Here is a 15,066-nt window from a genome sequence, read left to right as displayed (position 1 = left end):
ACGCGAAAGAACTTGCCCCCCTTCTAACAGCCGTGTACCGCAAGTCTCTAGAGGAACGGAAGGTTCCAAATGATTGGAAAAGAGCACAGGTAGTCCCATTCTTCTAGAAGGGTCGTCGAGCAGATGCACAGAACTATAGACCTCTATATCTCTGACATCGATCTGTTGTAGAATTTTTTAACATGTTTTTTGCTTGCGTATCATGACGTTTCTGGAAACCCAGAATCTACTCTGTAGGAGTCAACATGGATTCCGGAAACAGCGATCGTGTGAGGCCCAACTCGCTTTATTTGTTCATGAGACCCAGAAAATATTAGATACAGGCTCCCAGGTAGATGCCACTTTCCTTGACTTCCGCAAGGCGTTCGATACAGTTCTACATTGTCGCCTGATAGACAAAGCAAGAGCCTACGGAATATCAGACTAGCTGTGTGGCTGAATTGAAGAGTTTTTAGCAAACAGAACACAACATGTTGTTCTCGATGAAGAGACGTCTACAGATGTTAAAGTAACCTATGACGTGCCACAGGGGAGTGTTATGGGGCCTTTCTTTTCACAGTATATATAAATGACCTAGTAGATAGTGTCGGAAGTTCCATGCGGCTTTTTGCGGATGATGCCCCAGTATACAGAGAAGTTGCAGCATTAGAAAATTGCAGCTAAATGAAGGAAGATGTGCAGCGGATAGGCACTTGGTGCAGGGAGTGGCAACTCACCCTTAACATAGACAAATGTAATGTATTGCGAATACATAGAAAGAAGGATCCTTTATTGTATGATTATATGATAGCGGAACAAACACTGGTAGCAGTCACTTCAGTAAAATATCTGGGAGTATGCGTGCGTAACGATTTGAAGTGGAATGATCATATAAAATTTATTGTTGGTAAGGTGGGTACCAGGTTGAGATTCATTGGGAGAGTCCTTAGAAAATGTAGTCCATCAACAAAGGAGGTGGCTTACAATACACTCGTTGGACCTATACTTGAGTACTGCTCACCAGTGTGGGATCCGTACCACAGGAGATAGAGAAGATCCAAAGAAGAGCGGAGCGTTTCGTCACAGGGTTATTTGGTAAGCGTGATAGCGTTACGGAGATGTTTAGCAAACTCGAGTGGCAGACTCTGCAAGAGAGGTGCTCTGCATCGCGGAGTAGCTCGCTGTTCAGGTTTAGAGAGGGTGCGTTTCTGGATGAGGTATCGAATATATTGCTTCCCCCTACTTATACCTCCCGAGGAGATCACGAATGTAAAATCAGAGAGATTCGAGCGCGCACGGAGGCTTTCTGGCAGTCGTTCTTCCCGCGAACCATACGCGACTGGAACAGGAAAGGGAGGTAATGACAGTGGCACGTAAAGTGCCCTTGGCCACACACAGTTGGGTGGCTTGCGGAGTATAAATGTAGATGTAGATGTAGATGTAGAAACTGAGCGTAGTAAAGTCAGGGGAACGTGACCAGGCATTGGGTCCTCTGCATCTGATCCAGCGAGTAGGAAATTTCTTAGCCATTAACTTGTGAACAGGTATTGACCAATGCAGAGGAACTTAGTCCTGTAGGATGATGGTTTTGCGTTGCCAGCCTCGTATCTGACAGTATGCAAACTGCTCCAACATGTCCAGACACACTGACCCGTTCAGTGTGTTCTCTGCAAAGAAGAACAGTCCAGCAATGCAAGACGTTCAGTTTAGCGCCATTATGAACATGTTCAGTGATAGTGTCCAGATTTTGCAAGTCCCAGATCTGAATGTTATACCGATTAATCGTTCCTGATACATGAAGGATTGCCTCATCCGAGAACAGCCGTCTTTCCAGGAACTGGGTGTTCATGCCAGTATGCTGCAGCATATCCGTAGAAAACTATTGTCGCCTCGGTTTGTCATTCGCCATCAAATGTTACAGACCGTGCACTTCGTAAGCATACAAACAAAGATGTTGTTGTATTACAGGATGTAATGTCGCCTGGAGCACATTAACTTGCCTAGGTGCCTGCGGAATTCGTACACGGTGTAACACCTCGGTTCAGATTACAGTGATAAAAGCTATAGAAAGAATAATTTAACATTAAGAATAGAATTTTTAGAGAGGAAAATAGTGTAGAATCAGAGTTCGGTAATTGCAGATCAAAATTATAGTATATCAGCAACTAGTTTAACGTCTAAGTACAGCAAAGCCACGGAAGCTCCGTCATGGAGAAGGCGGCGACGTTAAACTCTTGTGATGAAAAACCTATAAAAAGGCCTGATCGTCATTATTGCCGTCTTTTTTCCTTGATCGTTTCGTTAAAGGGCGGGAACCCGTGTCAGTCAGCGAGACAATAATTAGATTGGTCTTCATCGTGTTGAGATTCACGATAAACTGTTCGAATATTACGGAGATTAAAAGTGATGTAGTGTACGATCTCTGACTGTTGGTAGCAACGGAATATTAAGGGGATTTTAGGACTTTAGTGCTAGATTGGAACTTTACGGACATATAGATGACAGAAACTCAAATTATCTGCTGATACGAGTGAATTCAGAGGTACCGGTATTCAGATATTAACGCGTGGACTTTTGAAAGTGTCGTGTGTCGTTATTTGCGAATCTGGACGTAGAGCGCGCGCATATCGGCATTTGCGGACTATTTAGATTCCTCCAGGCTAGGAACCTTTTAAATAGACCTTCATCCATCACCATCTTAATCCTCGAATATAGAGTGAAAGTGAAATACAAGAGTGTTGTACTTATTTCATCTACCTAGTAATAATCAGTGGAGGTTTTACGGAACCAAAGCTATTCAGCAGTAAGTCAGCACCATCTAGCGGAAAGCGTAGGCATTAACTGATACGCTAACTGAAGTGAAGGTTTACGTGTTGTACGGACTGCTTAATACGAACTTCTGTGATTCTTTGACATCCCCACTCCCTCTGAAAGGTGGCGCAGGCTGTCTTAATCATAAAAGGGGAGAGTTTTAGCCGGGCAAATTACTAAATAAAAGCGATATTTACGAGACTCGTAGTAATAGCGAAACACAGGGCCCGCACCTCATCGGAGAGTCGTCGCTGTCGGGAAGTAAAGCCGGAAAACCTACCGACGATATTATAAATCCCTCCAAATCCTTGAACGCCATGCTCTCCGCCTCGCCTATCGCATCCATCTCCCCTCCCCTCCCCCACGTGGATCCTGTATGATCTCATCCCCTTCCCCCACCTCCTCCTTTTCCTTGAAAGGATACGGATCCTGTACACCTCCCGTAAACTTGATCCTCCTCACCCACTCGTATCCCCGATCCTCTCCCATCCCCGCCTGCTGCCGCGCCTGTATTCCCACGTCCCACCCGGTCTCCATCTCTCCACCCTCCTTACTCTCTCCCAAGGTGGCTTCCGCCAGCTCCCCCTCCCTGATGATGTCCTTCTCCCCTCCATCTACCCCTCCTATCAACTTTGACGCTGCCCCACCACCCACATCCGGTGTCCTTTCCTTTAGGCACCCTCCCTCACTCCCTTCTCTTCCCTTCCCTCCCCTTCTCTTTCCTTTTCCCCCGTCCCCTCCCTCCACCACTCTTCCCCCCGGGCTTCCCCTCCCCCTTCCTCCCTCCCCCCCTTTCTCCCCTGCCCGTGGTATCTCTGCCCTCCCCTCTCCCTCTCCTACTCCTCTCTTGGCAGGTCCCCGGACTCGCACACGCATAGTGAACATTCGCGCGCCGGAGATCATCGCCATCAGTGTCTAGTGTGTGTGCTTCGTTTTGTGTTTCGTGCAGTTACAACTCAACTGTTCACATGTGCCGTCGCAGTTCTCCGTGTTTTGTGCGCCGTGTCAACAAGTGTTAGTGTTTTTGTCGTCCAACGTGAACGGCTTCTTGTTTTTTGTTTTTTTGTAACTACTTTCTTTGCCCGCCATTTTTTGTATTTTCTGTGTCACCTATCTCATATTATTGTACCCCATAAGGCTGAAGAGCGGCGTATTATGCTGCTGCCAGCCCGCCTTGTATGAGGTGCTGAAAATTACAATAAAGGAAAAAAAAAAAACCGACGATACGTATCTACGAGCAGACGTCTACGTGGAGTACCTAAAAAGGGGACCACAAGAGAGCTGGGGACGCTTCAAGGGGCTTTTGAGAAATGCTTTTCTCGTGTCCTCCGCTGTCTCTTATGAAACATTACGATGTGCACCACCCAAATGATTCAGAACACTTCCAGTTGCCAGAAACCTATATAATACTAGTCTTTAATTGTTTTCACAGCAGCTGCCTCACATCCATACTGCCGGGCTGGGATGGCTGAGCAGTTCTAGGCGCTACAGTCGCGCAGGTTCGAATCCTGCTTCGGGCATGGATGTGTGTTATGTCCTTAGGTTAGTTAGGTTTAAGTAGTTCCAAGTTCTAAGAGACTGATGACCTCAGAAGTTAAGTCCCATAGTGCTCAGAGCCATTTGAACCATTTGAACATCCATACCACGATAATTTATTTGCTTAGTAATCGGCGATTATCTTTCTGAAAATCACACTACTCCTTGTGCGCATTGCTACACTCTGGCGGCAGTTGTTGGCAGAACTGATGTGGGGTTAGAAATTCTTTGAGATTGTCTAGCCTGCGGAGTAATTTCACTATCATATCTATTGTAGTTTGGTCTTTGAAATGTCAAAGGACTGAGAGAGACAAACCATAGACTGCCTGGCAGAAAAAGTGGAGCACCCAGAAAGGGGACAGGAAACGAAATGAAAATTAACGAATTGAGAGTGCATGTGAAGTTACTTCAGTGATTACAAAATGGAGTCAAATTATGTGTAAATTTAAGAGTGCAGGAAATCTGTGGCCCACTGTTGTGGCATCAGGATTCACTCAGTCCCCAACAGCTGTGACCTGAAGCCATAATCGATGGCTTCGCGCACTTCTTCACCAGGAGTAACACTAATGTGGCTCTCTAAAACATTTTAAGGATGGGAACTCTCCCTAAAAATGGTTCAAATGGCTCTGAGCACTATGGGACTTAACATCTGAGGTCATCAGTCCCCTAGAACTTAGAACTACTTAAACCTAACTAACCTAAGGACATCACACACATCCATGCCCGAGGCAGGATTCGAACCTGCGACCGTACCGGTCACGCGGTTCCCGACTGAAGCGCCTAGAACCGCTCGGCCACCGGGCCGGCTGGACCTCTCCCTGTGTCGCCACAATACTCACTGCAATGGTCATCTGCGGTAGTGCCGAACCGTGATTCATTCCAAATACAAACGCTTTCATCAGCACACCATCATTCCCAGGCACAGCATTATATTTCAACAAGTTACATAAATGGGTAACTGATGGAGACTTTTGAAACAGTGCAGGGGCACAGTCAAAATAGAAAATGTCCATTCCTCTTGGAGTGCTAGTCTTGCAAATTTCACACGAAAACGTCTTTGAAGTTTGGATGGTAGCAGCTGTATTCGCGGAAGTAGAGCTGTGGGGAAGAGGCGCGGGTCGTGCTCGAGTAGATCAACCGGTAGAGCACTTTCCAACGAAAGGCAAAGGTCCCGAGTTCGAGTCTCTATCCAGCACACAGTTTTAATGTGCCAGCAACGTTGAAAAAGTATACTTCAGTAAAACAAAAAAATATCTCCATGCATAGCCTAGGTATTACAGCATGTATACCTTCCTGACTGGATAATGTGTCCTCGATGTCAGCATTTGTTCTTGTAGTGGGCACTGATCATAATGCTTTGGTTAGTCAACGTATACCTATGGGAGATATGAATTTGATAACCTATAAAGAGGGACTTGACTACAAGCCAAGAAGTAAACACACTATATGAGGAAAATTATCCAGACACCTGGCTGATTACCTACAAGTTCATGGCGCCCTCCATCGGTAATGCTGGAATTCGGTATGCTGTTGGTCCACCCTTAGCCTTGATGACAGCTTCCACTCTCGCAGGCACACTTTTAATCAGGTGCTGGAAGGTTTCTTGGCGAATGGCAGCCCATTCTTCATGGAGTGCTGCGCTGAGGACAGGTATTGATGTCATTCAGTGAGGCCCGGCACGAACTCGGCGATACAAAACATTCCAAAGGTATCCAGAATGAGATTTTCACTCTGCAGCGGAGTGTGCGCTGATACGAAACTTCCTGGTAGATTAAAACTGTGTGCCCGACCGAGACTCGTACTCGGGACCTTTGCCTTTTGCGGGCAAGTACTCTACCAACTGAGCTACCCAAGCACGACTCACGCCCCGTCGTCACAGGTCTACTTCTGCCAGTACCTCGTCTCCTACCTTCCAAACTTAACAGAAGCTTTCCTGCGAACCTTGCAGGACTAGCAGTCCTGAAAGAAAGGATATTGCGGAGACATGGCTTAGCCACAGCCTGGGGGATGTTTCCAGAATGAGATTTTCACTCTGCAGCGGCGTGTGCGCTGATATGAAGCTTGCTGGCAGATTAAAACTGTGTGCCAGACCGAGAGAGTTTCATATCAGCACACACTCCGCTGCAGAGTGAAAATCTCATTCTGGATATTCTACTGTATGAGAGCCATCAGCAGACACCCAGAGTCCCAGACCGACCTCGGCCCCGCCCGGACCCGTCCGCAGTGAGCATCGGGGCGCTGGGCACGGGCACGACACTGGGCTGGACCAGCGTGGCCATCCCGGAGCTGCAGTGCGGCTACGCGTCTGCGGCCGGAGCGCAGTGCTACCAGTCGTGGCAGCTGTCCTGGGTCTCGGGCTGCATGTCGCTGGGGGCGCTGGCGTTCTCGCTGCCCGTGGGGCGGCTGGCCGACGTGCTGGGCCGCAAGCGGGCCGGGCTCTGCCTGGGCCCCCTCTTCCTGGCCGGCTGGGCGTTCCTCATCTGGGGAGACTCGGTGAGTCCTGCTGTACTCCTCTGCACCACCACACCGCACACCGCTCTTGTTGAACTACACTACTGGCCATTAAAATTGCTATACCACGAACATTACGTGCTACAGACGCGAAATTTAACCGACAGGAAGAAGATGCTGTTATATGCAAATGATTAGCTTTTCAGAGCATTCACACAAGGCTGGCGCCGGTGGCGACACATGCAGTGTGCTGACATGAGGAAAGTTCCCAACCGATTGCTCATACGCAAACAGCAGTTGACCGGCGTCGCCTGGTGAAACGCTCTTGTGATGCCTCGTGTAAGGAGGAGAAATGCGTACCGTCACGTTTCCGATTTTGATAAAGGTCGGATTGTAGCCTATCGCGACATTGGTGCTCGCGTTGGACGAGATCCGATGACTGTTAGCAGAATATGGAATCGGTGGTTCAGTAGGGTGATACGGAACGCCGTGCTGGATACGAACGGCCTCGTAACGAAATGACAGACATCTTATCTGCATGGCTGTAACGGATCGTGCAGCCACGTCTCGATCCCTGAGTCAACAGATGGGGACGTTTGAAAGACAACAACCATCTGCACCAACAGTTGGACGACGTTTGCAGCAGCACGGACTGTCAGCTCGGAGACCGTGTCTGCGGTTACCCTTGACGCTGCATCACAGACAGGAGCGCCTGCGATGGTGTACTCGACGACGAACCTGGGTGCACGAGTGGCAAAACGTCATTTTTTCGGATGAATCCAGTTTCTGTTCACAGCATCATGCTGGTCGCATCCGTGTTTGGCGACATCGCGTCGAACGCACATTGGAAGCGTGTATTCGTCATCGCCATACTGGCGTATCACCCGGCGTGATGGTATGGGGTGGCATTGGTTACACGTCTCGGTCACCTCTTGTTTGCATTGACGGCACTTTGATCAGTGGAGCTTACATTTCAGATGTGTTACGACCTGTGGCTCTACTCTTCATGCGATCCCTGCAAAACCCTACATTTCAGCAGGATAATGCACGATCGCATGTTGCAGGTCCTGTACGGGCCTTTATGGATACAGAAAATGTTCCACTGCTGCCCTGGCCAGCACATTCTCCAGATCTCTCACCAATTGAAACGTCTGGTCAATGGTGGCCGAGCAACTGGCTCGTCACAATACGCCAGTCACTACTCTTGATGAACTATGCTATCCTGTTGAAGCTGCATGGGCAGCTGTACCTGTACACACCATCCAAGCTCTTACTCAATGCGCAGGCGTATCAAGGTCGTTATTACTGCCACAGGTGGTTGTTCTGGGTACTGATTTCTCAGGGTCTATGCACGCAAATTGCCTGAAAATGTAATCGTATGTCAGTTCTAGTATAATATATTTGTCCAATGAATACCTGTTTATCATCAGCATTTCTTCTTGGTGTAGCAATTTTAATGGCCAGTAGTGTATATCAAATAACGGTTTGCATAATGACATTCAAACTGCACAGTTGGCCTCAGGGCACCGTGGAAATTAGTATGTGCATGGTTTTCTTTAATTCGTTTGGTTTAGCAATGAAGCCCTCTTTCATTTGGACGGGTTTGTCAATAAGCAGAACTGGCGCATTTGGGGAACTGAGAATTCGCATTTCACAATCGCGAAGTCTCTTCACCCTAAACATGGGATTGTGTGGTGGACAGTATCCAGTCACGGAATAATCGGTGCGATATTCCTCAATACCATGGTAACTACCAAACTCTATGTGAAGGTTTTGGAAGATGATTTCATCCCAGTTTTCCAAAGTGCCTCTGATTTCGACGAGATGTGATGCATGCGAGACGGAGCTCGACACCATCAAAGCTGGACAGTGTTTGATGTCCTGGAGGAGCACTTTGGGGACCGTATTCTCATTCTGGGCTACTCAGAGGCTACTGGCGTGGGCCTCCATTGTCTGCCATATCCTCTGGATCTGAACACGTGCGACTCATTTTGTGCGTCTGTACTAAAGGCAGGGTGTACAACAACAATCCCAATACCATTTCTGAGCTGAAAACAGGTATTCGGGAGGTCACCGACAGTATCAACGTTCTGACACTTCAGCCGTCACGTAGAATTTCGCTATTCGTCTGCGCCACATCATCGCTAATGATGGTGGGCGTACCGAATATGTCATAACCTAAATCCGAACATCTGTAGTGACGTTTACATGTTGAATAAAATGTGTGCACGCCGTAGTTTCTAACTAATTTACGTTTTTGTTCATACAGTTCAATAAGTGTCACCGTGTAGCATCACGTCTAGGCACGGCGAGGTCCAAAGCGATTTTGCGATGGTGTAAGCTGAGGGTATCATTCGGAGTGCTATACTGTTTTATGGTAGCGTGTGCAGACTGCATAACCTGTGGAATTGACTGGACTGAGACGTGCTTTGTAAACTTCCAGCACCACTGTTCACAGCCTATACTACCACTTCTGCTGCCTGTCGCACAATGAATACACTCTGATGTCCTTAAAACGTCCTTATGTCTTAGGGACATGTGTTCATCTTTTATTTACCAACGTAAGCCTGCTTTTAGTAAATACGACGGGATCCTATGATTATTTAATGATCTGTTACCATTTTAAATCTGACATTTCGTGGGGAACCAATATTTTTCTTAATTTTTGGCCAACATTGAACTTGACAACATGCTGAGTGTCTTGTAATGTATGTTAAAGGCATAAAATCAAATACCTCAAAATAACATGAAAGACCGAAACCTGGGTTGTACTTAAACGAACAGCACAAGACACAAGTGGTGGTGTATTGCTCCAAAAAGAAATTGCCTTAAGGGGACATTGTACCAGGTGATCAAAAAGTCAGTATAAATTTGAAAACTTAATAAACCACGGAATAATTTAGATAGAGAGGTAAAAACTGACACACATGCTTTGAATGACATTGAGTTTTGTTAGAACAAAAAAAAAAAAAAACAAAGCTCACAAAATGTCCGACAGATGGCGCTGGATAGCAAAACGTCAGTGACTGCGCATGACAATCGTGTATAAAAGGAGCTGTAATGAGAGAGAGAATCAGATGCGCCAGCAGTCGCAGCGTGTTGACGTTACCTGAAAAGGAGCCTTTACTGAAGCTGTATTATCAGAATGGGGAATGTGCTAGTTCAGCATTACGATCCTATCGCCATAGGAAGGGGATTGGAACAGGTAAAGGTCCGTTGACAAATGCAGCTGTGGCGAGAATGATTTCGAAGTTTGAAGCCACGGGTTGTTTACACGATAGACCCCATAGTGGCCGACCGAGCACAAGGCGTAATGCTGCTGAGACAGTTCAGGAAGAAATGGATACTGTAGCGGGTTCGTCTATGCACGGAGAAGTCAGCGCTCGTGCAGTCGCATGTCGCACTGGCTTTCCATACACTACTGTTTGGTTGGCACTTAGGCGTACCCTCCGATGCTATCCGTACAAAATCCATCGGAATCGTGAACTGTTACCTGGCGATTTAGTGAAGCGGAGGGCATTTGCGGTGTGGGCGTTTCAAAACATGGCGGAAGATGACGATTGGTTGAGTAATGTGTTGTGGACCGATGAAGCTCATTTCACGCTCCGAGGGTCTGTCAACGCCCACAACTGCAGAATTTGGGCTACCTAAAATCCTAGAACTGTCGTGGAAACTCCATTGCACGACGAGAAAGTCACGGTATGGGTTGGATTTACCACATCTACCGTTATCGGGCCTTTTTTCTTCGAGGAAATGCGTGATTCTGGTTTTGTAACTGCTACAGTGAAGGGTGAGAGGTACGCCAATATGTTACACAACCGCATCATCCCCAGCGTGGCTGATAAACACCTGCTGGAACGTACGATGTTTATGCAGGATAGCGCTCCATCCCATACTGCTAGACGCGTGAAAGATCTCTTGCGCACGACGTTTGGTGATGATCGTGTGCTCAGCCGCCACTTTCGTCGTGCTTGGCCTCCCAGGTTCCCAGACCTCAGTCCCTGCGATTATTGGCTTTGGGGTTACCTGAAGTCGCAAGTGTATCGTGATCGACCGACATCTCTAGGGATGCTGAAAGACAACATCCGGCGCCAATGCCTTGCCGTAACTCCGGACATGCTTTTCAGTGCTGTTCACAACATTATTCCTCGACTAGAGCTATTGTTGAGGAATGATGGTGGACATATTGAGCATTTGCTGTAAAGAACATAATCGTTGCTTTGTCTTACTTTGTTATGCTAATCATTGCTATTCTGACCAGATGAAGCGCCATCTGTTGGACATTTTTTGAACTTTTGTATTTTTTTGGCTCTAATAAAACCCATGTCATTCCATGCATGTGTGTCAATTTGTACTTCTCCATCTACATTATTCCGTGATTTATTCAGTTTTCAAATTTATATTGACTTTTTGATCACCCAGTTTCTCCTTTGCTGCCAATGTTAAATTTTATCTAATTTTGTGACCCATTATCGTGGAAACTCTTTAAGAGACAAACTTACAGTTTTCCATAATTATTGAATGCACTTTTCTAGATATACTGGACTAGAATTATTACTAAAATTGTATTGTGGGGCATGTCCTCTTTTTTTTTCAAACACTCATTTTTTGACAGATTTTGTAAATAAATGAACAAAAACAAAACAACTTAGGATATTTTAATCATTCTAGTTCCATATGTGTTGAATATCACTCTTGGCATGCTGTGAAAATTTCATGCCTCTACCATGAGTACTTTTTTAGAAAATGGGTTATTTATTGCAAAAGAATGTAGTTCAGAGATATTGAGGTTTAAAACTTTTTTATTACAAATTCTTATACTGACTTACATTTCTGCGTCTTTTATGCTCTAGAATTGCCCTGGCCCATAGCCTGTGTCTTCTTCAGTGTCACAACAGCCCAGTGCTTGCCTCCTCCTCTTCTTTCTGGTTTCTTTTGTCATTTGCTGAGCAGCTAACTCTGCTTCACGTACATGAAGCTCATCCACTTCCTGCAGTCCTTTAGCTGTGTTCTGTCCCAATCTTACCCCTAACTTCTCCAGAACCTTAATTCTTTCATATTTCCCACCATTAAAAGTTATTTCAGCTTGAGGCACTGCTAACTTTAGAGTCACAAAGCCAACAAATACATTTTTACGCACATGCCGCCACACAACATAATTGAAAGATTCATTTACATTCTGGGTCTTCCTATGTAAAGATTTGTTTAGTAGCTCAGGATTTGCCAAATCTCTGTAAATATCTTTGATTGCCTCCATTACTGCTGAAGGAAGAGAATTTTTATGTGTAAATTCATGCAGGGTGTCAGAAAATTCAGCTCGCCTATATTTACACCAAGTGTTTTGTGGAGGTGGACACAAAGCATGACATGGCTTTTCATCGGTTGATATTCGATGAAAGAAAGTGCTCCACACAGCTCTTTTCATCTTCTCTAAATTGTCATAGTTATCTCTAATGGTCTTCGCATAATATTGCTGTAATTCATCAATTACTTTGTCTGCTACTTTTCCAGCACATTTTATTGTCTTGCAATCAGACACGACACTACTTTGAACGAAAATTAGTATCAGAAACAAAGGACTGATTTGTTTATTATTAATGCGAACGTCTGAGACGTAGCAGTAGGCACAGAACAAAGCAATTCACAGCCTTCTAGACGGTGTAGTTCCCAAGATATGACTGCTCAACTGTGCCAGTATATGCGTAACCGCGAAATTTGACAGTCACACGTCAACATTCAAAATACTATTTGAAGGTCCCACAATTGTCTGATTTTAATGTATTATGTACCGAAATGTTCAGGAAACTCCAAAGTACATTATGGAGTAGAAAACAGAAAATGTCAAATTTCAACAAATTTCACGTACAATGTCCCCTTAAAGATGCTGTCGTAAAAACGGGACAGTGTCGTCCTTATACAATCATCATCTCCCAAATGTTCCTCTACTGTATGCAGTGAAAAATCCTGTAAAACATGTTTGTATGCCTCTGCAAGTACAATAAGGAAACCACGCCCTAGACACGAAAGATTCCGTAACACCGTCTTCTCCATACTTCACTGCTGGTATTACACTTTATGGCGGGCAACATTCTCAAGGCATTCGAGAGACACAAATCCTTCCACCGGATTGGTACACGGTACAGCCTTCCTCGTCACTCCAAACCACGTGTATACAGTCATACACTGTGCAGTGCCATCGCTTTTTACACCGTCTCGAGCGCCGCTTACTAAATGAAGACCGGCTCGACTATTGTACCACATGATTCTTAACGCCTTTTTGCACAATCACTGTGCAAGCCGAACTGCTGGTAGAACTTTGGTACTCACTGGAGATTCCGTCCTCTCTTAACAGTCGATCTTCACAATGCACGACAGTTTCTCTCCTTCAGTACACGAGGTCTGTTCTGGTCTCGGTTTAGTCGTGGCTGTCCCTTCACATTTCCACTTCACAACAACGTCACCAACAGTCGACTAGGGTAGCTTTAGAGGGCCTGGAACGTTCCTGATGATTGTCACTCAGGGGATAGCCAATGAGTAGTCCACATTTGAAGTCACTGATTTCTGATGTAATCTGTGAGACCTGATTTTCTCCTGATCTATACAATTTTCAAACTACTTATGGCAATTCAGCCAGGTAATATTTACAGCGACCGCCGATATCTCAGCAGGGGTACTCCCCGCCATTTTCAAGGCACAAACTGCAACGGACAGGCGATGTACGGGCAAATTTAAAGCCTCGTTTCCTGGAGCAATTCAGGAAAGATTACATACACACACACACACACACACACACAGACGCTGAACACTAGTGCCACAAGGGTGACCAGAGCCAGAGGTATCGATAGTGAAAGACTACGAACTAGCAGGTGAGGTAACATTGACTTTGTCCCTCTGTTTTTTGACTTGGAAGAGGGCAGGATTCATAGCAGAGTTCAAACAAAAGCCTCCATCCCTGTTTACAAGGTTGCTCGCTAATTTAATCTCAACAGCTTCCTTAATAACACTGTCCCAATAGCTGGACTTGCATGCCAATATCTCGGTATTGTTACATAACATAAACAAAAATCTCCATCCCTGTTTACAAGTATCAGGAACTCAGATGATTTCTTATGTCGTTTGGAGCGAATGCACTTCAATGACTGATATTCTAGTAAGTTTTGATGTGGTCTCTCTGTTCACTCGTGTTCCTCTGTCTGATTCGTTGCGGTTAATTGAGTTTAGGTTTGGTGTTGAATTAACTAGTGTCTTTCGACACTTGTTGACATCCGCTTACGGTACTTTTTATTCAGTGACCAGCATTACGAGCAGACAGATGGAGGTGCTATGGGTAGCCCGTTGTCTCCTGTGATTGCAAATTTGTTTATGGAAGACCTCGAGCAACGTGCATTGGAGTCAGCGCCTTTCAAACCCGCCTGTTTCTTCATATATGTTGATGATACTTTTGTTGTTTGGTTTCATGGTACGGAGAATTTGAAAACCTTTCTAGAACATCTGAACTCGATCCACCCGAACACTCGTTTTATGATGGAGGTGGAAGAGGATGGTTGCCTTCCCTTTCTTCACGTTTTGATTAGGAGTAAGATTAATAGATCATTGGGAAATGTAGTTTACCGGAAACGTACTCACACTGACTTCTATTCACAGGCTGATATTTGTCACAATCCAGCTTAATTTGAAGGGGTACTCCGTACCTTGGTACACAGGGCACATGTCATTTCCGGCACTGACACTTTGCCAGCTGAGCTGGCCCATCTTCAAACTACATTCCGTCAGAATGGTAATAGTGATAGATTGAACGTGCGTTGCGCTATCGACCAACAGTGCATCGGGTGACTGATGATAATACTGAGTCTACTGCCTTTTGGCCTTACGCAAGAAGAATTTCCAACAAGATCGGTCGTATTTTACGGAAATACGATGTGAAATGTGTTTTCAGACCTCCATCTCAAATTAGAGTGTTTTTGGGTTGGTCTGCCTAAGACGGTTGTATATAGCATTCCTTGTAACTGCAGCTTGGCATATATTGGTCAAACTATCAGGACCGTGGAGAACCGATGGACTCAGTGTAAAAGGCAGACACGATTACAGCAGCCAACTAGATCTGCTACTGAAACTTCCTGGCAGATTAAAACTGTGTGTCGGACCGAGACTCGAACTCGGGACCTTTGCCTTTCGCAGGCAAGTGCTCTACCAACTGAGCTACCCAAGCGCGACTCACGCCCCGTCCTCACAGCTTTACTTCTGCCAGTACCTCGTCTCCTACCTTCCAAACTTTACAGAAGCTTTCCT

At 45.7% G+C, this 15,066-nt stretch overlaps 1 protein-coding gene across 1 annotated transcript in view; it reads left to right on the top strand.

The window, feature by feature from the left end:
* LOC126426607 (solute carrier family 2, facilitated glucose transporter member 8-like) overlaps positions 1–15,066 on the top strand; it is a 93,155-nt gene that overhangs the window by 66,284 nt on the left and 11,805 nt on the right. The window contains exon 3 of the mRNA XM_050088499.1: positions 6,551–6,819. Within this exon, the coding sequence (XP_049944456.1) occupies positions 6,551–6,819 (269 nt within the window). The remainder of the gene's footprint in view (positions 1–6,550; positions 6,820–15,066) is intronic.

The sequence above is a fragment of the Schistocerca serialis genome, chromosome 11 (genome assembly GCF_023864345.2).
Source record: "Schistocerca serialis cubense isolate TAMUIC-IGC-003099 chromosome 11, iqSchSeri2.2, whole genome shotgun sequence".
In the NCBI taxonomy this organism is placed as follows: domain Eukaryota; kingdom Metazoa; phylum Arthropoda; class Insecta; order Orthoptera; family Acrididae; genus Schistocerca; species Schistocerca serialis.
The sequence above is the reverse complement of the archived record's forward strand: the minus strand, read 5'-3'. Positions and strand labels throughout refer to the sequence as shown.